Source organism: Rattus norvegicus, chromosome 4 (genome assembly GCF_036323735.1).
Source record: "Rattus norvegicus strain BN/NHsdMcwi chromosome 4, GRCr8, whole genome shotgun sequence".
Lineage (NCBI taxonomy): Eukaryota > Metazoa > Chordata > Mammalia > Rodentia > Muridae > Rattus > Rattus norvegicus.
The window spans coordinates 26518951-26543315 of NC_086022.1; the positions used below are offsets into that span (position 1 = coordinate 26518951).

Consider the following 24365-nt stretch of genomic DNA (forward strand, 5'->3'; position numbering starts at 1 on the left):
TTTACTCCCTTACATCAAAGTCCCTTTTCCTTTTCTTTTCCTTTCTCTTCCTCTGTTATCTTCTTGCTGCTCTCGTTCCTTGATTTCCTGACAAGGTCTTCAGGTGTAGCACAGGGTGGCCTTGCCTCTTCAGTTCTGGGATCACATCCATGTGACACCAGGCCTGGCTTGGACAGGATCTCATAGTGTAGTTCAAGCTGGCCTTGCTTCCTGGGCTCCAGTGATCTTGGTCTCATTGTCTTTCTGTTTTGAGTTCTTCAGTTTTTTCCACCGTGAGCTTAAATTGCTTGATGTAGCATGTTCCTCTGTATGTTATTCTTTCTTTAATACCTGGAGAGGATCAATTACCACAACCACGGTGCCTACTTTACTGCCGTTAGCTACCAAGCTTACACACTGAAGCAAACATCTTAGAGGAGTGGTTATAACGCAATGGGTTTACTCTGTTCCTTTCCTGTTATTTCCTGCTGCTGCTGCCTGAGCCCAGGTCGTCATGATAAGCAAGTGCTCATCCACTGAGTGACACTTGAGCCTGTGTGTCGTCTTTTAAACCCCTTCTCTATCCCGCTGTATTTTATTTAGTTCTTATGTACAATTCTTACTTTACGCATTCCTGAGTGAAACTGACTTTTCCTTTCTCACATTACCTTGAGAAATAAAGTTATATAGTGGTACATCATAAAAGATTTTTTTGGTATCTAAAGCTTTATTGAAATTTTTAAAAATCTTGAACATTTGATAAAGTTTAGTCTATAAAATCTTTAAATAACATGTTTGTAGAATGGTTTTTATTTATTTTATTCTTGAGATTATAATATTATATCATTTCTTCCTTCCCTCCAGTCCCCTTCCATATACCCCCTCCTTACAATCTTTTAAATTCATGGCCTCTTTTTTCATTTATTGTTAGTAACATGCATATGTGTGTATATACATATATAGATATTCCTAAATAAAATCTACTCAGCCTGTATAATGTTATACATATGTGTGCTTTCAAGGCTGACCATTTATTATTGGATAAGTAACTGGTGTGGCCTTCTCTGGGGAAGACTATTTCTCTGTGGGAATTTTTTTAATTACTGATTTAATTTTTTTTAACTACCGATAGTCATATGAATGTTCAAATTTTCTATTTCTTACTGATCTATTAATAATTCTTATTCTGTTAGTAAATTAGTTCATTAGCATTTTCAAATTTTATATTAAAACATTTAACAAACTCTCTTTTAGTATCTTTTAATACTCTCTTAAACTGGGAAATGACATTACTTTCTTCTTTTACTCTTTCAAATCCTGACTCACATGGTCAGAATTTTCCTTACTCCTTCCCTTCTCACCTCTCCCTTCCCATGTTACCTTGCTGATTTTTAAATATAGAGTATGATGGGTATTCTCTATTTCTGCCCCTGCCTTGCTACAGACTGATGAGGAGTGACTGGCTCTTCTCAGCTTGCAGCCTTCTCTCTGATAGAGTTGAGCTGTCTGTGATGACTTTGTTCATCCACAGTAAGATTAGATACACCATGGTTGGTGGGACTCTTGTTTCTTCTGTGGGCATTCTCATGCATTTTATGTTAATGCTTCAGTTTTGTGAACCTCACTTTTAGAGTAGTGATCGAGACGTGGCTTTGTAACCAGTGAGTTAACAGGCCATACTAGCTTGCCATTTGTCAGGACAGTTAAGTCTTTATAGTAGAACTGTAATAATTCTGCCCTTACTACTATTTCTGAAAACTAGTTCACCAGTCTTAGAGAACAGAAGTGTTCATTTTAAGAATCAAATTGGAATCTGCCATTTCACTGTCTTCTTTCTACCTTTGACCTTCCCAGTTCTGACAGCATCAGCAGTGATGAGGAAGAGCTCAGGACATTCGGGAGCAGTGACAGTGAGGGCAGCACCCCTGAGAACGTGGGCCCGCCTCTAATCCTGGACGAGAACAGCTGGTTCAACAAGTGCAAGAGAGTAAGGCAGAAGTACCAGCTCACCCTGGAGCAGAAGGTACTCATCAGCGGGCTCTGGGTTTTGCCTTTGGAATGGCAGCAATCTTTTTATTTCATTTTATTCAAATATCTTTCAACTAAAGAAAATTGTGTAAAGTAAATTTCCCTTTACTTCTGAGTTGAAGACTTATTTAAAAAATAAAGAGAGATGCAAGGCAGCAGGTTAGAGGTACCCAGCAGAAACCCACTAAAAGACTCCAAATAGCTGAGGGAGCTAGGGATGGTGGCACAAGCCTATAATCCCAGCACTTAGGAGAAGACAGACGGATTACAAGACACTATGTAGCTTAACATAGCAAAACACAATTTTAATAAAACCAAAGGCTGAGGAGGGATAGCTTAATGGTAGAGCATTTGTATTGCATGCACAAAGCACTGGGTTAGACAGATCCCCAGCACCATGAATAGCAACAACAGTAAACCCTTGGGGAGGAGCCACTCAGCATGGGACCATGGAAAATAGTGAAGCTCAGCAGCGTACACAGTGCTTGGAGAAAACCGTGCACTTCGATAGCTGGACAATTTGCCAGCATTGGTTATATAAGGAGTTCGAAGTGAAAGAGGAAGAGACCCAGCGAGCACAGCCGGACAGCAGCACTGTGCAGAAGTGCAGTGGGAGCACAGTGAGCAGCCTGAGACTTTCTCTGCACTTTCCAGCGTATATGCGGGAAGCCATTCTGAAAAAGTCTTGTCTGAGCTTGCTGCTCTGGGAATCAAAGTGCCTTGCACCCTGTTTCCAGGAACTGACAATAAACACAATTATGCTGATTTAAGCTGGAGCCTAGTCTGATGGGAGATTCTGTGAAGTAAGCTGACTGAGAATTCTGTTCAAAATGAAGCCTGTCTGTGTGACAGGGAAGCAGCTGGGTACAGTCCCCTGTAAGACTGTTAGCTGATTCTGCTCCAGATAATACTGAAGCTCAGGAGCCCTGCGGATTGCAATGAATGGTGGCCCCGTGCTACCGCAGCCCTGTGGCTGACTTACAACCTCATAGTCTCTCACAACCCTCTGAGTGGCCACCACAGATAGTCTGGGGGATCCTGAGGCCCTGTAGTATCATCTGCACCCCCATTCATCCCACAGAGAGTGCAGAGCAAGAATAAGCCTGCAGGGGGCAGTGTGCTAGCCCCAGATCTTACTGTAGAGCAAAGCCATGATGCCTGCCAGGGAGAAGGAAAGGAGTGGAAAGGCTTTGCTTTGCTCAGGGGCACTGAGACTGGAAAGCAGCCACACTCGGGGAGACAGCAGTGTCTGCTGCCCACTTTAGTAGAGAGGAAATCTTTATTTTAAAAGTTTTATTATTTAATTATTTGTAGGTGTCTCACACACACACACACACACACACACACACACACACACACGCACACGCACACGCACATGTATGTGGAGGTCAGAGGACAGCTTTGGGGAGTAGATTCTGTCCCTCTGTGGGTTCCAGGGATTGAGCATAAGTGACCAGGTTTGAGCAAATGTACTTTACCTCCGGCCTTTCTTACCTGATGTGCTTCAAGCTGATGGATTGACTCACTGATGAGGCTTAATTCCTTATAATCCAAAATTCTCTAAACAGGGCTGTATTGTGAATCATGTCTTTAATAAATGAGTCTTCAGAAGACATTCTATACTAAAACTATAGTAAAAGTGGAAAAATACCCATCTCAACAGACTTTCATGAACAAAATTTAGCATACAAACAGGAGATATTACTGCAAAAGAGCATGATTCCTTAAGAATTTGGAATTTTTGTTATCTTGTAATTGATTCCAAAGATAACAAAATGAAAGATATAACAAACAGTTTAAAAGGAATGCTTTTAGTTAATGATTTTTTTCATGTTTTTTTCTTCATTTGTGGAGGGAAGGTCACAAGGTGGAGAGCGGGGTAGACCTGGGAGGAGTAGGAACTGAGTGTGATTGGGGTGCAGGCTGAGAAATTCCCAAATAATAAATAAATATGTTATGCTGTGGAAAACACAGTGACTATTTATACTTCTGTTTCCTACTTACTGTAATAAGTCCATGCATTATTTTTGATATTCTGTATAAGCTGTTTCTAGTTTGCAACAAATTCTTTCTCACTAAATTAGATAATGTTTTAGAATATAATTATATACTGAATATTAAGGTATGTTTTTATAAAGAAATAAATGTATTTTGTAAAACGAGTATTAATGAGCAGTCATAGTTTGACATGAATTTAATCCCAGTGCTCAGCAGACAGAGGCAGGAGCATCACTATCAGTTTGAGACCACCTTGAGCTACACAGTTAATTCCAGGCTATTACAGGCCACATAAGAAGACTCTTGTCTCAAAAATTAAGAGATGTTCTGAAAAATAATAAAACATTTCTTGGGAGTAAGAATCTTGATGAGTCTTTGAAGTGAAGTTGGAAGTGTCATCAACAGAGTGGATCAAACAAAAGAGAAAGTATCAAGACTTAAAACACACGCACATACCTATGTATGTGTGTATGTATGTATATGTACATATGTATGTATGTATGTATGTGAGGTCTCTGGGACATCATTAAAAACTAAAGGTAGGCCTGTTAGTAGACAGTGGATATGTCTATAGACTGACTAACCATACATGTAAGATGATTAGAAATAGAAAAGGGGCTAAAATATAGAAAGTCCTTTTAGTAAAATAGTAAAAAATTTCTCAAAGCTTGGGAAATACATGGACATCCAGATACAAGAGGTATTTATAACCCCAATAGACATGACCAGAGAATAACCTCTGTAAGACATAGCTGAACTGCCAAAAATACAGAACAGCAACAAAAAGATTATTATAAAAATTGAAGGAGAAGCTTCAACTTACTTTTAAAGGGAAGCCTGTCAGAATTGCTGAGAAAAGATACTATGACCAAGGAAACTCTTATAAGGGACAGCATTTAATTGGGGCTGACTTACAAGTTCAGAGGTTCAGTGTTTTGTCGTCATGGCAGGAAGTAGGCAGCATCCACACAGACATGGCGCTGGAGGAGCCCAGGGTTCTACATCTTGATCCAAGGCATCCAGGAGAAGAGACTGATTTCAAGACAGCTAGGAGGAGGGTCTCAAAGCTTACTCGCAAAGTGGCACACTTTCTCCAACAAGGCCACACAACCTAATAGTGTCACTCCCTGGGCCAAGCATATTCAAACCACCACACCTACCAAAAGCCTTCAGTTGTGGAGAACTATATTTCAGCATTCTTAGCACAGTGTTCAAGAATTCTCTTCAATGGCTTCCTGTCTAGGTTTTTACTTCTAGGGGGAGTTGGGTGGAGTGGAAATAGGAGTTTTCACAGGAGTCTTTTATGACTTTTTCACAACTATGAGTCTGCGGTCATCAATACCACTGCAAAAGTAGCGTCCTTGCCCTTTAGAGTTAGTGGGAACACAAATCGCAGACTTCCACATGACAGCATGGATGACAACATTCACATGGGCTCCAGCATTAGCATGTGCCATGGACATCAACATGGTCTCCAGTAGCAGAGCAGACCATAGACATCAGCACAGGACATGGACACCATCATGCTCTCGGTGACAGCAGTGGCTATAGACACCAGTACGGTCCTTGGTAGGAGTCTGGCCCATGGATATCACCATGGCCTCCGTCAGCATCTTGGAGCTAGATGGCAGTTTAAACCACAGATGTCAGTAGAACCCTCTGTCACAGTCAGGACCACAGGAACCCTCCCGGTCCTCAGCAGCACATGCCATGGAAATCAACATAGCCCCCAGCTGCAGTGTGTCCAGTGTCCAGTGGACATCAGCACAGCTTCAGGCGGCAGCCCAGACCACAGACAACCTCATGAACCTCAGTCTTCAACACAGCTGAGGACACATCAGGGACCCTGGATACCATTATGACCTCTACAGCACACACTGTGGAGGTCCAGTCCTAAAAATGAACCTTTTTCATTCATCTCAAATATCCCATCATTGCTCAGAGCCAGTGTAAGCATGTGCTGGACAGTATGTTTGGGTGCTGAGTCTGCATAAGGTCCAGGCTGCTGCATACCACCCTACTGGTCCTAGTCAGCAATGACATGTTCCCTCTCCAGCACGTACCTGTCCCATCAACACCATCATGTCTCCACCCCTCTCCACTGTTTGGTTCCCCCATCTTTCTCACCTCTCTGCATATTTGTTAATCTTAGTGGCATTGGTAACTGCAATATGTTGTACAGTATATACATATATACACACATGCATATATAATACATACATACATAAATATACATACATATATGTAATACATACACATACATACATACATACATACATGCATACTCTTTCCCAAATGCAGATAGTCAATGTAACAAATCATTGATCTGGTTCAAGCTTTCTGGTTTCTGACACACCATAAATACTGGACCGTCAACAAGACCTGTCTCAGATATCCTACCAGAGTCAAGATGATCTCGTGGCTAGGCAGGGCATCTGGTGGTAGGTTCTATGGGAACTTCAGGCTGCTGCACGCCTCTGACTGGGCTTGACCTTTGTGCTTACAGCCTGCAGGTAGCACTGCTGCCCTAAGCTCTCTAGGACCAGCCCTATTCAGCAGTGACATCTGGTTCTACAGGCCTGGCTCCTCCAAATGGTACAGCAGCTCATAGATAAGTAAATGTCGGGATGAACCAATTCAAAGCCCTGGATCTGGGCCCAGACAGCAACCTAGTTGGTCGGCACTAGGCCTTCTGCCAACCCAGCATTCTGCCTGTGCAGGCCCTAATGTCTCCCTTTTAAAATTTGACCCTTTTATCTATTCTTGTTTCTTAAGAACTAAACTAGACAAAATACACTCTTTAATAGAAAAACTCAACTCCATTAGAGAGTTTAATAGAAAAACTCAAGTCCATTGAGATTGTAATCTTCACTGTTTAACCACGTTATTTTTTACTTGTATTCCTTCTTGAAATTTAGCATTATTCTTAACTGATATATGTAAGGAAAGCCTGGGAGGATTTACAATGGAAATATTAGAATGACAAAAATTATAATCAGGAAAAATATTTACAAAGTAAAATACAAATATTGATTTCTTATATGTAAATACCTTCTCAAAATATAAACATAACATTATGATAGCTATAAAAAGTTTTATAATATGTATAAAGAGAAGTTTTGAACCCTGTTAAAAGAAACTCCTGGTATTACCAAGAAATCAGACAAATGTCAAATAGAACCCAATTGTTAGACATGTCATGCAGATGTTTCTTTCAAAGAACATAGAAAGACCTGAAAATAGTGGGACTAGCTCAGGATTCAGGGCTAACCCAATGAACCACTCTGCGGGTTTAAGACAAAGGCACAGCTGCTTAACTTCAGGTAATCGTGTTTTAATAGCCTTGAATGGAACTGAGAAACAGGCCTCATTATTATTCAAGATGGAAGTGGGACTCAGAAGGCAGGAGTAAGTGAAAAATGACATGAGGAATAATTACATGACAAATACACCTTGACTGGATTAAACGACAAAACATAATAGTTAAGATGAGAGGACAGTGATATGCTAGAACATGTTCAGTACCTGGTTTTTGCAGAGGAAATGGAGAAAGGAACACCAGTTTTTAGTGACGCCAATTTCTCTAGGTAAACATTCTCATCCTGACCAACTTAATGCGATCAGTATGACTTCACTCAGTGTAGAACTGGGAAGAGCTGCACAGCAGACTACTGTATAATCTTCTGAAGATAGAATAAATACATGTGGACAATGTTAACCACACAGGTAATAATGAAACCATTATCAAGTAATAAAGTGTGAGTGATGACATGGCTTTTACACCATTCACTTCACTGTAAGTTTATGCGGTTTGATGTTTAATAATAGCAGTGGTTAATGGCTGGCTTAGAGAATGTCTCAAGTGTAAGTGTTTGCTCTCAAAAGCCCTCACAAGCTGGATGTTGCCCACCACTGAGAGGAAGAAGGATAGCTCAACAGTGAAGAACAGGCTGCAACAGTGACAGTGACAGAGGCGGAGGCCCTCGGAGCCTTCATTATACCTAGAAGATAGTTTTGTGTCATGCTTGCTTATATCCAAAGTTAACACCTAAGAATCATCATTGGAAGAAAAAAATCTAGAGTGTCTAACTTCTACATTGATAATGGAAAAGAAAAGAAATGAGGGAAACCTGATTAATATGGTGGGAAGTCAGCTGATAAAGTAACGTGGTTGGCAGAGTGCTTTCCTTGCATTCACTAGGCCCTGACTTCCATCAGGCACCCCCAAAACTGGCTGTGGTAGCACACACCTTTAATCCTGACTCTGGGTAAGAGAGGCAGGAGAATCAGGAAGTTAAGGCTATTCTCAGCTACATGGCAGAAGTTAGCCTGGGAATCATGAGACCCAATGTTTAAAAAGAAGGAGTAATCTAAGAATAATAAAATAAAACATAATAAAAGATTAGTAAAAGTAGCAGGTGTAAGTAGATCTAATTAGATCTAAGATTCAGCATTGCTACAAAGTAGATATTATCAACTTGCCAGTTATAACAAATTAGGTTTTAAGAAATTATTAAATACATGCTAATTTTAAGGAATAGCATAATATACTGACATACAAGAAAGATAAAATTGGGAAAATAAAAATATTTGGCAAATTTTTATCCAAAGAATTCATTGTCATTTCAGATAAAAGGCATTATCAAGACTAAAAGAAGGCATTTCTTTTGATGTTGTTGTTCTTTGATTTTCAATTTAGAGTCTCACACAGTGGCCCAAGCTGGTCTGGACTTTACTGTGTAACTAAACTGGCCTCAAGCTTTCCTCCATTCTGTCTCACATTATTGTGTACTGGGATTACAGGCATGAGCCTCCATATCTGCATATATTGCCTTTTTGTTTAAATATTTTAATTTTGAGAATTAATTTTGAGAGGTATAATTACATCATCTCCACTCCTTCTTGTTCTCCCCTCCATCACATCCCCCTTCTCCTTCTGAAATGCACTACCCTTTTCTAGTCATTACAGTTACATACAATGCACATATAATATGGAACCTTTTTCATACTATCTTTTAAAAAAGAACAATTCCCAAGAATATATAATAATGCTGAATTTATTCACATCTGGTAATATATTAATAAATACATAAACCCCAAATCAATAGAATATCTAGAAGAAATAGTCAAATCAAAAATTATGGTTTTTTTAATGTCTTTTAGAGTAGTTTATAGATTGAGTAGTGAAAGGGTTAATAAGGATGTAGTGGGCTTTAATAAAAGAACAATGTAAAATATATTAAATTCTGATGTCTAGCATATTAGTTAATGTTAAATAATTTAAGGCAGCTTCTTGTCAAGGATAAATGTAACAACTATAACTTTCACTAAGCGTACTAGAGTGCAGTACTGATATTGCAAATAGCAGAGCTATAATAGTGCTCACAGCATTGTAATACAATAAAGGAAGATAGTATTTACTAGCTATTTCTCATTGCTCTGAAAAAATACCCTGGCAAACACATGGGGAAAAAAAAGATTTATTTTTTTTACAGCATCTGGGAATACAGTCCATCATGATGTGGAAAATAGGGTGGGAGAGGCATGTTGAGAGGACCATGATGTTAGTCAAATTGCATGTAGGAAGTAGACAGGAAGCAGGTCCAGGCTCTAAAACCTCAATTTCTGCTCCCAGAAATCCACTTCCAACAGCAAGGATTCACCTTCTGAAGGTTCCACAATGTTACCAAGCAGCACCACAGGATGGAGATCAAATGTTCAAACAACCCTGAAGGGATGTGGCCCATGCAAACTGTAACATCAACGCAAAGTTCATTATCCCCCACATATGTCACGTACTTAGATTTTAGGAAAGCAGCCAATGGAAATTAATGTAGCCAAAAACAGTGTGAATTAGCACACATAAGTGGCAGTTTTCCAGGATTTGTAGGACTTAGAATAGAATGGACCGAGGAAGATAATTATCTAAAATGTAGGCAGAGAACAAACAATTCGAAGGAAGTGAAAGAGTAAAATAACTGATATAGACAAAATAAAAAAGAGAATAATTTTTAAAAAGTAAAAAAGTTAAAGCTGAGATGAGCCAAGCATGGTGGCACTCTTAATCCCACATCTCTTAAGTTGCAGGACAGTAGGGTCTACAGAGCCCATTCCAAGATAACCCTTTCACTTTGGGACAGGAAGGCATAGGCAGGAGGTGAAAGTTCCCAGTCACGTGGGAATACACAACCAGTCCCCATCCCCCACCCCACCCTCCGCCATAGTGCTAAAGAGTGCAGGGTACACATTAACCTTCTATAGTCAGTTAAAACCATTCATCACTAACATTACAAGGTGTCTCATATAAAATAGAGGAAAATAATGCTGGAGGCGCTCGGCGTTGATCGTAAGATACCACTGGTTTGCAGGTGTCATGAAGGTAACTCATATTCACAATACTGTATTTCCAGGGTTATCTTGAAGAACTCTTACGGCTTCGTGAGAACCAGCTTTCTGAATCTGTCTCTCAGAATAAAATCCTACTTCAGAGGATCGAAGATTCTGACCTGGCCCACAAACTGGAGAAAGAACAGTTAGAATATATCATCGTGGAGCTTCAGGACCAGCTGTAAGTGAAAGGCTCTTATGAAGACACTTACAGTGCCTGAGCACTGACATGGGATGTGCTTTGCTGTGTGATTTAAATTCCAAGAAGTCTAGCAGCGTCCCTTAAAGCTTCTTACTCTTGTTAATTTTGTTCCTTACTAGAAAAGTAATCTGCTTTCATTGTGGAGAAATTATAAAACCTAAGATAACATTCAAAGCATCCTTAGCATTCAATGCAGTGTACATTCTAAATGTATACTTTTTTTTTTAAGTGTCTGTTTTGTTTTTGCAGTGCTGAGCATTGAACTCGCTGAGGCCTGTTCTCAGCCCTGAGCATTTATGTAGTTGCTATTGATTGACTGCAAGATGCTTGTACACAGAGCATTGCCAGTCCAGCTCAGTCCTGATAGATGAAACAGATACCAGGCTCTGCCAGGATGTCGCTGCACACAACTTAATGCAGTCTCTAAAAGAATGGTGTAGCAAGCAAAGCTATGGTGTGTAGGAGCTGGTAGGAGCTTACCTGTCACTGTTCAAAGCACTTACCCTACGTCCACCATTTTGTTAAACTTAAGTTGACTGTTTATAGAAAAATATACACATAATACTTTCTACTCTTAAAGGATGATTTTTAAATATTATTATACTCCCAGGAAAATCACAAGGATTAGTAGACAGATTTTCATCTTTATATCACAGGATTCATCAGATTTTAATGTTTACCCTTTAGTCCCTCCCTCTCCTCACACATGCAGATCTTTGACCACTTAGATGTCTTAAACGTTATCATATGTCCGTGTGCCTTCTGCTCCTGTGTGTCTGATGGTGACTGAGAACAAAGCTTTCTTATGTGTGATGAATGTCCATAAATCAGTTTTAGGAGGTCAGATCAGTTGAACACTTTAATCTTCTCCATCGTTCATACGTCAGCGTCATTAACCGTTCTGAGAATGGCCCTCAGCACAGTTTCCTTTCTTTGTCACCAGATCCAATTCAAGAGTGTTTTACTTTATTCCATTTTCAGTCACTTTAAACTTAGAGCAGTTTCTCAGTTTCTCTCACATGAGATTGATACCGATAAGAAATCAATTGATACCGATAAGTAATTTTTATCATATTTAATTGTTTCTCTGTTTTTGCTTTACACATCTTTAACTGAACTATAACCTAAGTTAAATTCACCTTCAGAGTGTAACACTCAAAAGCGTGTGCAGTCTGTTGGCACCTTATTAATGATATAAATTTTAATGAGTTAAACAAATATTCTTAAACATTCTGTCTTTTGTTGTTGATGCTGGTCCCCTTTGTAAATGGTACATAAGATATAAGAGATAGTCTGCAACCAAATAAACATGACAAGTAGCTTTTGTTTTACTTACTTGCTTTTCTGTTTGTTTATTGATTGATTGTTGATTGATTGATTGGGTTTTTTGGGTTTTTTTTTTTCATTTAGTTTTGGTCTGCTTTTGCGGTTTGGTTTTTGTTTGCTCGTCTTTTTGTTTTGAGACAGTCACTGTGTAGCCTTAGCTGTCTTGGAATCTTAAAGTTCACTGTGTAGAAGAGGATAGCCTAGAACTCAGAGAGATGCTCCTGCCTCTGACTCAAGAGCGCTGAGAAAAGATGTACACCACCATACATGATAGACGATGGCTTTTAAAAGTGAGAAATCTTATTAATATACAAACAAAAAACCCACAATATTTGGTAGGAGTTTACGTATTGATAAACATAATTAGGTCCAGACATGGTTCCTATTACCTCTAACAATGCAGAGGGTCCCTCATTTGTCACTTAAGAGTACATTCCATATTCTCCTAGCTTCTGTTAAACTGGATGAAAAATAGCAAGACCAAAGTAATAGAGATGGCAGGGTAGTCCTTTATAATTAAAAGGTTAACAAGGTAATTAATTACACTTTCCTTCTTAAGTAATACCCGTAGCTCATCTAACTATTTTCGTCAGAGCTGGATCCATTGCATGAGCTCATAATCTCAGCACCGAGAAGCAAAGGAGAAGCACCATGAGGCTGACCCTTCCTCGGCTACTGTGTAACAAGCCTTTGTCTTTGGAAATTAAATAAAGTAAAAGCTAGTTTTACTGTATTAAAAGTATCTTATTAAGGATTAAACTTTGGTAAGTTTCTTTTAACTTTGATAATTTTAAATGAAGAATCCCATTACTTTTTAGTTTGAAAAGAGAATTCATCTGTGTTATAGTTTTAGTATAGTAAAATAAACTGTGTTATCAATTCTTCTGGTTTTGCAAAGAAACTACCGATATTCCTAATACCTTTAAAAAGATCTTAACTGAAACAATAAATCAACAAATAAAAAGTTGTGTCTAAGGCTGTGTAGATGGCTCAGTGGTTAAAGAGCACTGTCTGCTCTTCCCGGGCACCCAGATTCAATTCCCAGTAACCGCATGGTGGCTCACAACTGTTTGTAATGTCAGTTCCAGGTGATGTGATGCTTTTTTCTGGCCTTCATAGACATCAGGCGCAGACGTGGTAGAGAGACATAAATGCAAACTAAACATCCATACACATAAAAAAAAACATTAAAAAATTTATCCATTGAGAAAAATGGACTGTTTTTTTTTTTTTTTTATCAGATATATTTCTTTACTTACATTTCAGGTGTTATTCCCTTTCCCGGTTTCCTGTCCATAAGTCCCCATCCCATCCCCTCCCCCTCCCCAATACAGGTATTCCACCCATACATCCCCCTTGCTGCCCCCCTCATATTCCCTTGCACTGGGTGTCCAACCTTGGCAGGACCAAGTGGTTCTTCGAGTGTACAAGTTTCAGATTTACGTCAAAGTAATAGATCTGTATCCTCCAGATTGTTTTAAGCTGTCTCATAATATCCCTTTGCATAAGGCTGCTTTAGGAGGCAAAGAGCAGGAGAGGGAGATAATGAGGTAATGCACAAATGAGTATTCTCATTTTCTACGTGATGCTCCTGAGACTTAAGATGCAGAACAGTGTATGTGCTTTCGCAGCTGTAGAGTGTGTGTGAGCATTTCCTTCTTAGTGCCGAGGGCCTTCATCCAGTCACGGAGCCTGCTCAGGTCTGGATACTGGTGTTCATTTTGTTCCTTCTGACAAGATAAAGGCGGCAATCAGGAGAAAACAAAACACATTGATGTAAAACTCACAGGTGGGATATTAAGGGTCAGAAGCGACATGTGATGCTTATTTCCATATGGGTTAAGTATCTTACCTTGGTGATTTGAAACCTTTTCTACTCAGCTTGCTTTTGTTTTTAACATTTAATATATGTCCTATAAATCACATTATGCTCTTGTACTGCATGCATCACTAAATTACTGTGTTACTAGAACTACGAAATGCTCATATTTTGTATAGCAGAATAGCCAGGCCTTGTAGCACAGACCTTACTGGTTTTTCTGTATTGTATTTTTTTTTTCTTTGTGTATATATGATTTCAGGGACTACAGTTCTTTTTTTCCCTTATTTTTTTTCTTTGTTTTAAATACATGTCAACCACAGTTTGCCCTCCCTCCACTCCTCCCAGACCCCTCCCTCAATCCCAGATCCACCTCTTCTCTCCCTTCAGGGAAGAGCAGACCTCCTAGGGATATCAGCTGAGCACGGCATAACAATAAGACAAGGCACAAACCCTCTTATCAAGGCTGGATGAGGCAACCCAGTAGGAGGAAAAGGTCCCAAGAGAAGGCAAAGGGTCAGAGACAACCCCTACTCTCACCATTAGAAGTCCCACAAGAACATCACATAACCATGGGTCCACATTCTGCCTCACTGCTCAAGCAAACAAAAGGGGAAGGCACTAGGCTACATCCCATCCTCTCCATCCTCTGAGTCCCTGTGAGCCTTGCATAACTAATGCTGTGAGCTGTGCTCTCCTGCTGTTCTTGACCACTCTGTCTTCCACCATTCTTCCTTCCTTTCTTCTGCAGGGCTCCCTCAGCTCCAAGAGGAGAGGCCTGATAAGAGATCTCTAATTTGGGCTGTCTCCTTCCCCAATGTTTGGTCTGTGAGTCTCTGCATCTGCTCCCATCAGCTGTAGGAACAGACGTCTCTGATGACAGTTGGGCTAGGCACTGATCTGGACTTCTGGAAGCCAATGTGGCCTCTCTGCAGTAAACAGTTAGGGGGCTCATCTGTGGGTGGGGCTCATCTCAACAATCTTTAGTCTCCTACAATTCTTTGCCTGGTGAGACTTCCCCCTTCTGTGGTAGCATGTCTACTAATCCTATTGTCTAGGTCTCCTTCAGGCAGCTGTTTGTAGGAGACACAGTCTCAATGGCTTCGGTCCTCTGACTCTTAGAATTTGTGGTCGAGCCTTAGGTGTGGTAATTTCATTGTAGATATATTCATCAGGGCTGGGCTTCCCATCATCCATTGGTCTAACTTCAACACTCATAAGAGTCCTAAGTAAAATGTTAGATGCTGCATATTTGCAGTCACTGGTTTAACATGATTAAGTAACAATTATTTGATAATTTAAGGTAAAGTCACTTTTGAGGCTAGGCACAAATAAGAAAAATGTTCTTCATGGCCCACAGAATCAACTGACCAGGACTCAAGTGTGCTTGTTCACAGAGGTCAGGGGACTTGCATGGGTCTGACCTTGGTCTGCTGCATATGTTATGATTGTGTTGCTAGCTGTGCATGGGCTGTCTCTGACTCTTTCTTTTGCCTGCCTTTGGGGCCACCTTTTTCCTCCTACTGGGTTTACTGGGTTACCTCGGTCCAGCCTTGATGTGAGAATATGGGCTTGGTCTTATTGTGGTCTGTTATGCTGTATTTGGTTGAAGTCCCTGGAAGGCCTGCTCTTTTCTGAGAGAAGTGAAAGGGAGAAGGAAAGGGGAGGTGAGGGGAAACTGCAGTTAGGATGTAATTTATGAGAGAAGAATAAAATGGAAAAATTCAAACAGACAGAAAATGTTCTTGCTTCACCGCCCTTAGGTGAGTCACTTTGAATATGTCTTGCTATCAACTTGGTGTCATTTTTAAGGTAAATAATGGGAGTGTCTAGTTTCAAAGAAGCTGCAGATAGTTCTTGGTTACAGTAGAGTTTCCTGGAAAGCTGCCTGAAGTTTGCAGGGTAATAGAGTGGAGAAAAGGTCTGGAGAGAGGAAGGTTGTAAGTAACGACTTTGGGAAGTTCTCTGCTGACCTCGAGTAGAACAATAGACCTGCTTACTCATTGCTCGGATTAAGTTCTTGTCAGGATCTAAAATGTAGAATGTAATTTTTAATTTAACATAATTCATTTGCCTGTTCTGTGGCAAGAACCCAAGAAAGGAGACCTAGCTCATTTCAAAGAACCAATCAGCTGTCAGTAGAAACAGTATAATTGGGCTGGAGAGATGGCTCAAGAGGTTAAGAGCACTGACTGCTCTTCCAGAGGTCCTGAGTTCAATTCCCAGCAACCACGTGGTGACTCATAACCATCTGAAATGGGATCTGGCACCCTCGTCTCTTGTGCAGGCATACATGCAGGCAGACACTATACACAATAAGTCAATGAACCTAAAAAAGAAACAACATAATTAGATCTCTAAGGACAATATCTAAAGAGAACACTGAGGACTAGGGAGATGGCTCAGTTGGTAAAGGTACTTGCTGCTAAACTTGACCTTAGTATATTTTCTATAATGCACAAGGTGGAAGGAGAAAACCAACACCTATAAATTATCCTCCTACCCCATAGACTAATGCACTAAATAAATAAGTATATTTAAGGTGACACTGTAATTTGGTTTTAGGCAAAACTTTTCTGTGGGGAACTGTTGTGCTGTAACTTTGTGAAACCATTTTTGTTTTATGAGGTCTAAAGTTGCTTCATTTTACAAAAAGAAACTTCACTATAAATTAGAAATTGTAGCCAAGCAATGGTATTGTGTTTCTTTAATCCCAGCACTTGGGAGCCAGAAACAGCCAGATCTCTGTGAGTTCAGCCAGCCTAGTCTACAGAGTGAGTTCTAGGACAGTCAAGAAAAAAGTTCTAGGACAGTACAAAGAAAAACCCTGTTTCAAAAACAATAACTAGATAGGTAGGTAGGTAAGTAAGTAGATAGATAGATAGATAGATAGATAGATAGGTAGATAGATAGATAGATAGATAGATAGATAGATAGATAGATAAGACAGAGAAAGAAAGAGAGAGGAAGGAAGGAAGGAAGGAAGGAAGGAAGAAAGAAAGAAAGAAAGAAAGAAAGAAAGAAAGAAAGAAAGAAAGAAAGAAGGAAAGAAAGAAAATACATTGTGCTGGTACCCATTCTTAACAAAATGCACAATTGTAGTTCTCAAACCCTGATGGGAATGTTGCCTGAGATCTACTCATGACTTTGAAGCTGAATTTTCCATTGATATTCACTAGAAACCTCCTAGAGAGGGGATACGTAATATAGAAATATTTGCTATGAAAACCCAAAATAATGGCGGTGTATTGTGTTAGATTATCAGACTGATAATCATTATTTCTTCTTTTTCTAACAATCTTAAACTTTCTGTAAAGTTTTGTTTTTAGTAAGTAAACAATGTTAAGATACCTTGAAAGTGTTTTAAATGAGTTTACATCTTTTTCCAGTGAAAGGAATTGTGTCAACTGTCCAGAAAAAAAAGTATCTTAGTAAGATTCATTCTCACTGACTTATAATATTATTAGACAAAATCTATTATCTGTATTAGATGATGTTTCTCTGTGAATATAGTAGAATACATAATTTAGCAGATAGTTATTAGAAACTACGTAAAATCAGAACTATTCCATAGCCCATTAAGACTTGCAAACACAGTTATTCTGTAGACCCACCATTAGCAGCCCGAGGCTTGTGCTAGCTGATTGTCACGTAGGACTATGCTCCCAACTACTGACTCACCCCTTCTCCTGCATCCGGAACAGGACTGAGGGCTGTGGAGTTAGTAGTAGATATCCATCACTTCCCTACTCCTGACATGATGCCCCAGAATCTTAGGACACACTAAGCTCATGGGCTTCTGTTTGAGAATACACATTGCACAGATGCCCTATAAGGTTTTGAGAGGTATAGTAAGAAAGATCTTTGCTTTTAAATGTTCTTTAATTAGTTCAGATATTGAATTAGTTTTGTGACAAGTCAGTTGAATCATGTTGGCAAAACTTTAGTTCTTTTGCCTGTTGTTCTTATCAACTAACATTTTTATAAGAAAAACTTGATGATTATAGCATTGCCAGTTGATTATAGCATTTAGTACAGTTGACATTTGATTTAATTATTTTCATGAAACTTTATTAGTAAGCTGTTTCTGTCAGAAACAGTTTAATATGTCTGGAGAGATGGCGCAGCCGTTAAAGGCAGCCTGTACTGCTTCTTCAGGTAGAGGACCTGAGTTTAGTTCCCTCCAGCTAAGGCAGCGCCAGGGGGTCTGACGCCCTCTTCTGGGCGTATGTGTACATGCCATGCACAGACATAATTAAAACGTTTATGATTAAAAGGGGAAATGGAGAAAATTTTTACAATAAAACTGTTATTTAAAATGTATTGCATGAACTTTAAATTTTCATATATTTCTATTTTTTAAATTGCTTTAACTGATCTTTTTACTTGAGTTAAATTATTTTCAATTATTCTGAGTTTTTGAACCAGGAGATCATAGACATGGAATCTGTTTTAGCTCGGATGCCATTGCTTTTGGTTTAGGTTTAAAGTGGTGCTGGACCCTTTTTAATTCTTTTACTAAAGAATTAATACCTCAATGGAGAAGACAGAAAATCTGATTTTCAGTAGTAGTAACGGATGCCAGCCAGCAGAGAAAGTCTAAAAAGCAGGTGCTGAGGAGATGAAGCATCAGAGGCCCGGCCAGCCCTGCCCTGTGGTGGTTGCAGTGTCCGCTCTGGCTATTGGCATACCATTTGTGAACAGTTACCCTGGGGCCTGCATACCAGTTAGGTTCCTCTGCCATTGAGGAAAAAGGAGTAAAGACAAAAGCACTCACCATCTTAATATTCACAGGACTGTACTAAAGAATAATGATTTAAGATCAAGACAAGAGTTAACTGCCCACCTCACCAACCAGTGGCCTTCCCCAGGAGCTCTGGATGTCAATGCTGTTGCCTTGGATACCTTGCTTTACCGAAAACACAATAAACAGTGGTATGAGTAAGTGTAATGTTTTTTTTCCAACTAATTACACATTTAGTTGTACCAAAACATGTGGCTATCCACTCTGGTATCTCAGTTGTTTTTCTGAACATATTATTAGCCAAGATAGTCGCTAGGACTGCTTTGATGAGGTTCCCTTAAGAAGCAGATGTCTGAACATTTGAAGCCAAGGCACACTGGGGAAGCAAAGTATCTGAAGAATTTTTAGGTAATAGTATCAGACCGGCTGTCTCCTGTTCTGTTAAACTCCAGTCATCCTTTAATTGTGTCTATGAACTTGTTTTCATGAGGTATCTATTATGAAGTTTTAGCTGTAGGATTCACTAGCCTGGAATTAGTTTTCTAGATTTCTTTATAAAAAATAACATATTTCATCTCCTAAAAGTATATAAAAGTCTAAAATTCTCAGTGGATTTGACTTTTCATCATTTTAATAAATCTAAATTTTAGGAGAAATAATATAATCACTCTACCTCTGAGCCATAATTTCCTATTCCTAGTGTTCAGACTTTCATTTGGTCAGAGTGTCTCAGTATTAAATGAGCTGCAAAATCATTTTATCAGGTTATATTAGCATTGGGGTTTTAACACTTTTTCATCATAATCATTTGTTTCCACTATATTTTTTCTTTAGTTAAATTTCTAATTTCCCTCCCTAATATTCTTCCCTCCCAGCCCCTTTTATTTTTATGTCTTTTCCACATATTTCTCCATTTACTATTTTCTTTTCTTCTTTCTTTATTAAGAGAGTTTTTTATTGACTTTTTATTTACAGTTCAAATGTTATTCCCTTTTCCTGTTTCCCATCCATAAGCCCCCTATCCCATCCCCCTCCTTCTTCTATAAGGGTGTCTCCCCTCCCTACCCACCCCTTTTTGCCCCCCTGACATTCCCCTATACTGAGGGATCCAGCCTTGGTAGGACAAGGACTTCCCCTTCCATTGGTGCCCAACAAGGCCATCCTCTGCTGCATATGCAGCTGGAGCCATGGGTCTGTCCATGTACCCACTCTTTGGGTAGTGGTTTAGTCCCTGGGAGCTCTGGTTGGTTGTATGGCTGTTCTTATCTCCCTCCCACTAACCCTTCATATTTCTTCCTTTATCTGTTCTACTTTAGCGTCCCTGGCTTAGAGGTCATTAGCAAGGTCACACAGTCTTGCCCGTGCTTTTTAGAGCACCCTACTAGGTAATAAGTCACTGTGTGTTTCTGGCTGGCTAGCATTCAGCTGGATTTTCTGCTTCCTGACTTGTTACTCAAACAGACATAATCATGTCTTAGCAAAAGCATAACTTCCACATACTTTTCTCATGATTTTGGGAGTTGTTGTTTATCAAAGATAGTATGCAAATTAAATTTGACCTTACGTTATTAAAAGTGGTATTAGAGACAAGCTTTTTCTTGTTTTATCAATTGTTAGAGATAAGTAGAGCAGAGAAGACTCTTTGTGAAATAAATCAGAAAAATCCTTTTCATCTATTAAATTATTTCAAATGATTCAAGGAATGACTTTGGCCATTCTATGAATTAGCCTAGAGTTCCTTCATATACTCATGTAAGTGTTTACATGAGTAAACATGTGTGTTCCAGTAGCTATTTCCTATGCCAAGTATAAGTTTTACCTTTTGTGTCACACTTAATTGATAGAATAATATTTGTATTTTAAATTTATAATTGAAAACATAATTTATAGAAATACATTGTATATGTTATATGTAGCACATGAGAGCTCTTAAATTTGCAGAGATGAGCTGGGGAGATAGGTTGGTTGATAAATTACTTTATGTTCAAGTGTGAGGACCTGAGTTTTGAACCCCTTTACCCCACAAGTAGTGGGGGACGCACCTGTAATCCTATCCCTGTGGAGGCAAGGACAGGAAGATTGTGGAAACCACTAACCAGCTAGTTTTGTCCAACCTAAGAGATTCTGTCTCAAACATTACATGTGAACCTAGATGTGCGTACACACATGATTACATATACATGTATGTATCGTGTACGAATGCTTACTGTTGTGACAGGAGCAGTGGGCTGAGCTCAGTCATTAAAGTGTTAACTGTGCCAGCATGAGGACCTATATTTGATCCCTCGTCTCCATATAAAAGCTGGATGTACTGGCTGGTACTTGTAATCTCAAGCTTGGGGAGGCAAAGTCAGGTGGATCCTGTGTCTCATGAGCCAACTAGCCCAGCCTAATTGGTAATCCTTGGGTCCTTTTTCAAAAAAAAAAAAAAAAAAAAAGGTAGACAACTCCTGTGGAGTAGTACCCAAAATTGCCCTCACACCACCAATCATGTACTAATACCCCCACACACAAACATGAACAGACACAGTGTGACTATATTAAATCTGCAAAATCACAGGCTTTCTTCACAACATCCACTTCATTATCAAAAGGTTTTAAAAAAGGAAGTAAAATATTTTAGCCAAAGATCTATACTTTAACCTGTCCACAGAGATACCTTTAGAGGTGTCAATAAAGAACCCAAAGTGGGGGTTGGGGATTTAGCTCAGTGGTAGATTGCTTGCCTAGCAAGCACAAGGCCCTGGGTTCGGTCCCCAGCTCCAAAAAAAAAAGAACCCAAAGTGATAGGGAGGCAAAGTTTAGAACAGAGACAGAAGCTATACGCATTCAGAGTCTGCCCCACATGTGGCCCATACATATACAGCCACCCAATTAGATAAGATGGATGAAGCAAAGAAGTGCAGGCAGACAGGAGCCGGATGTAGATCTCTCCTGAGAGACACAGCAAGAATACAGCAAATACAGAGGCGAATGCCAGCAGCAAACCACTGAACTGAGAACGGGACCCCCGTTGAAAGAATCAGAGAAAGGACTGGAAGAGCTTGAAGGGGCTTAAGACCCCATATGAACAACAATGCCAACCAACCAGAGCTTCCAGGGACTAAGCCACTACCCAAAGACTATACATGGACTGACCCTGAGCTCCAACTGCATAGGTAGCAATGAATAGCCTTGTTGGGGCATCAGTGGAAGGGGGAAGCCCTTGGTCCTGCCAAGACTGAACCCCCAGTGAACGTGATTGTTGGGGGGGGCGGTAATGGGGGTAGGATGGGGAGGGGAAGCCCATATAGAAAGGGAGGGAGAGGGGTTAGGGGGATGTTTGCCTGGAAACTGGGAATGGTAATAACAATTGAAATGTAAATAAGAAATACCCAAGTTAATAAAGATGGAGAGAGAAAAAAAAGAGTAAAAGGCATATAGATTAACTTCACAATTTTCTGTAAAATTGGGTTACTTCCTGAAATACGTGATGATGTAAAATGGCTGACTATTTTGCCATCTGTATATCAATATAAGCCAGTGGATACTAGAGTAAAACAGTATATATATATATATATATATATATATATATATATATATATATATATATGTATGTATGTATGTATGTATGTATGTATGTATGTATGTGTATATATATATATTTTTTTAAAAGAACCCAAAGTGTGTCTGGTTTAGCCATGTACACACACACAGACACACACACACACACACACTCTCATTAGTAATAAATAAATAAAGGTTAAAAAAAAGACCATAAGTGGAATATTTATTGCTAGTTTGCATCTGCATGTATATTGGTAACTTATTTACAAAGCAACATTGAAGCACCCCAAGTGATTACAGTCTTAAACAAAGGCAAGGGGAAAGCCTTGTTCCCCTGCTCAGCATGAGTTTAAAGTTGTCCTTGACTCACAAGTCATTGGAGAAGGGAAAATACCCTTTTCTAGTGTTATCTCATTTGCCTGACTTGTCCTTATATATTCTTGCTGTGTAGATGAGCTTGCTGTCCCTCAGCTGTCCAGGTATCCTGTAGTGTGGAGGAGTCTCAGCCTGGAGCTCAAACCCAGTATCGTCAGTATCTCTGCTGACTGATTACTGTGTAACACCGGGTGATACCTCCTTCCCTTAACTTCTCTCTCTGTATGTTCAATACTGAGAGTAGGGCCTAAGTGTCAAATCCATTGTCTTATCCTTAATAGCTTCTCAATGACTATTAATAGTTGACACGATTTTTTTCATTAGTCTTGTGCACAAAGGAATATATGTCTATCTCACATTCCAAGATCTGCTTTCTGAGTCTTACAGAAATTTGATTTAATCTTCTGAGTATGTAATTCCAACTACTTCATTTAAACATATAGGTCTGGGTTTTCAGGATAGGGAGCTTTCTATAAATGTTTAAAGCTAATCAGATATTTTCATCATTTATGATAACCTTCAGATTATGGGAGGTGTCTAGGTTTCTTTAAATAAATATTATCAGCTCTGTAGCTGGCCCTACAATTTAATAGTCTTGGTGTTAGTAAGTTTCTCCAGCAACAGAGGTACAGTGCCCAAAGCTCTGTGAGATTATCCTACCAGCTAACCTAAGATGTATTCAAGAAGTCTTGGGACAAGTTGGGCTTAACAGCATCTATTTAGGCTTCCAGCAAGTTCTGAGAAGCCTACCCAGCTACAGAAGCAATAGTTCTCTAAGGAATCAGAGAGCAGAACAGAAGCATCTTCTGTTAGGTTGTCCTAGAGGGAAGAGGCACAGGTCTTCTTTGGGGGTGATGTGACAAGTTGGCCCTTTGGGTTGGCTGAAGATTAGATTGTTACTAAAATGTATAGGCCTAAGTTAGGTATAAGTTTGGATAGAAACCGACCATTACAGTTTGTTACTAGAAACCAAAAGAAGTGATGGCACCCTTGACTGATGGCCCCTCTGCTTAGTTACTTCACAGTGTACAGTTCTGATTTAATTAATTCGTTGGGCTTTTTATATTTAATTTACATTTAGAAATTGTAAAGTAAGCTACTGGATAACTGGGTTAAAATTCATAATCACAGAAGGACCCCTCTCACAACAGATATGAAATTTATTTCTATAATACTGTTTATTAAACTTTATAGGACTCCTACTTTCTTTATTTCACTCATGGCAGTATGGTAAAAATTGATAAAGCCAGGTGTGGAGGTGCCTGCCTTTAGTTCCAGCACTCGAGAGGCAGAGGTAGAGCTCTGTGGAATGCGGCCAGCCTGGTCTTCAGAGTCAGCTCCAGGCCTACATAGTGACACCCTATCTCAAAAACAAATTGAGACCCGAAAAACATTAGGTTCACAGTAAAATCTCAACAGGAACTAAACATATGAGATATGTATTCATAACACAACATATAATAAGTGCTTACTTTTTACTTCCTATAGCTTTTTATCTTAGGGTTTCATTGCTGTGAAGAGACACCGTGACCAAGGCAACTCTTAACTCTTTTCTTTTTTTTAACTTTTTCTTTTTAACTTAGTCTTTATATTTTAGTGTAGGTTTCTGGGAAAAATAAGGATGTATTGAGCAATAGAAATATTATAAAATTAAGAACAGATGGCCACTGATAGCCAGTAGGTTCTCAGAAGAGCTATAGAGAATGAAGTGAGTCTCAGTTTGGTGTGTGTGTGTGTGTGTGTGTGTGTGTGTGTGTGTGTGTTGTTACTTTTTTTCTTTTATTGGATTTTTTTAAATTTACATTTCAAATGTTATCCCCTTTTCCGGCTTTCCCTCCAGGAACCCGCTATCTCACCCCTTCCCCCTGCTTCTATGAGGGTGCTCCCACACACACTCACCCACCCCCTCCCTCTGCCCCACCCTGGCATTCCCCTACTCTGGGACATTGAGCCTTGACAGG

The 24365-nt window shown here is 39.4% G+C and overlaps 1 protein-coding gene across 3 annotated transcripts in view; it reads left to right on the plus strand.

Annotated features, from left to right (window-relative positions):
- Positions 1-24365, plus strand: part of Rundc3b (RUN domain containing 3B) — a 136904-nt gene that overhangs the window by 101450 nt on the left and 11089 nt on the right. For 2 of the 3 annotated variants that reach the window (XM_006236003.5, XM_039108366.2), the window contains 3 exons: positions 1834-2002; positions 10416-10573; positions 18534-18680. In XM_006236003.5, coding sequence (XP_006236065.1) covers positions 1834-2002; positions 10416-10573; positions 18534-18680 — 474 coding nt within the window. The remainder of the gene's footprint in view (positions 1-1833; positions 2003-10415; positions 10574-18533; positions 18681-24365) is intronic. The other variant, NM_001047116.2, reaches the window with a different exon arrangement.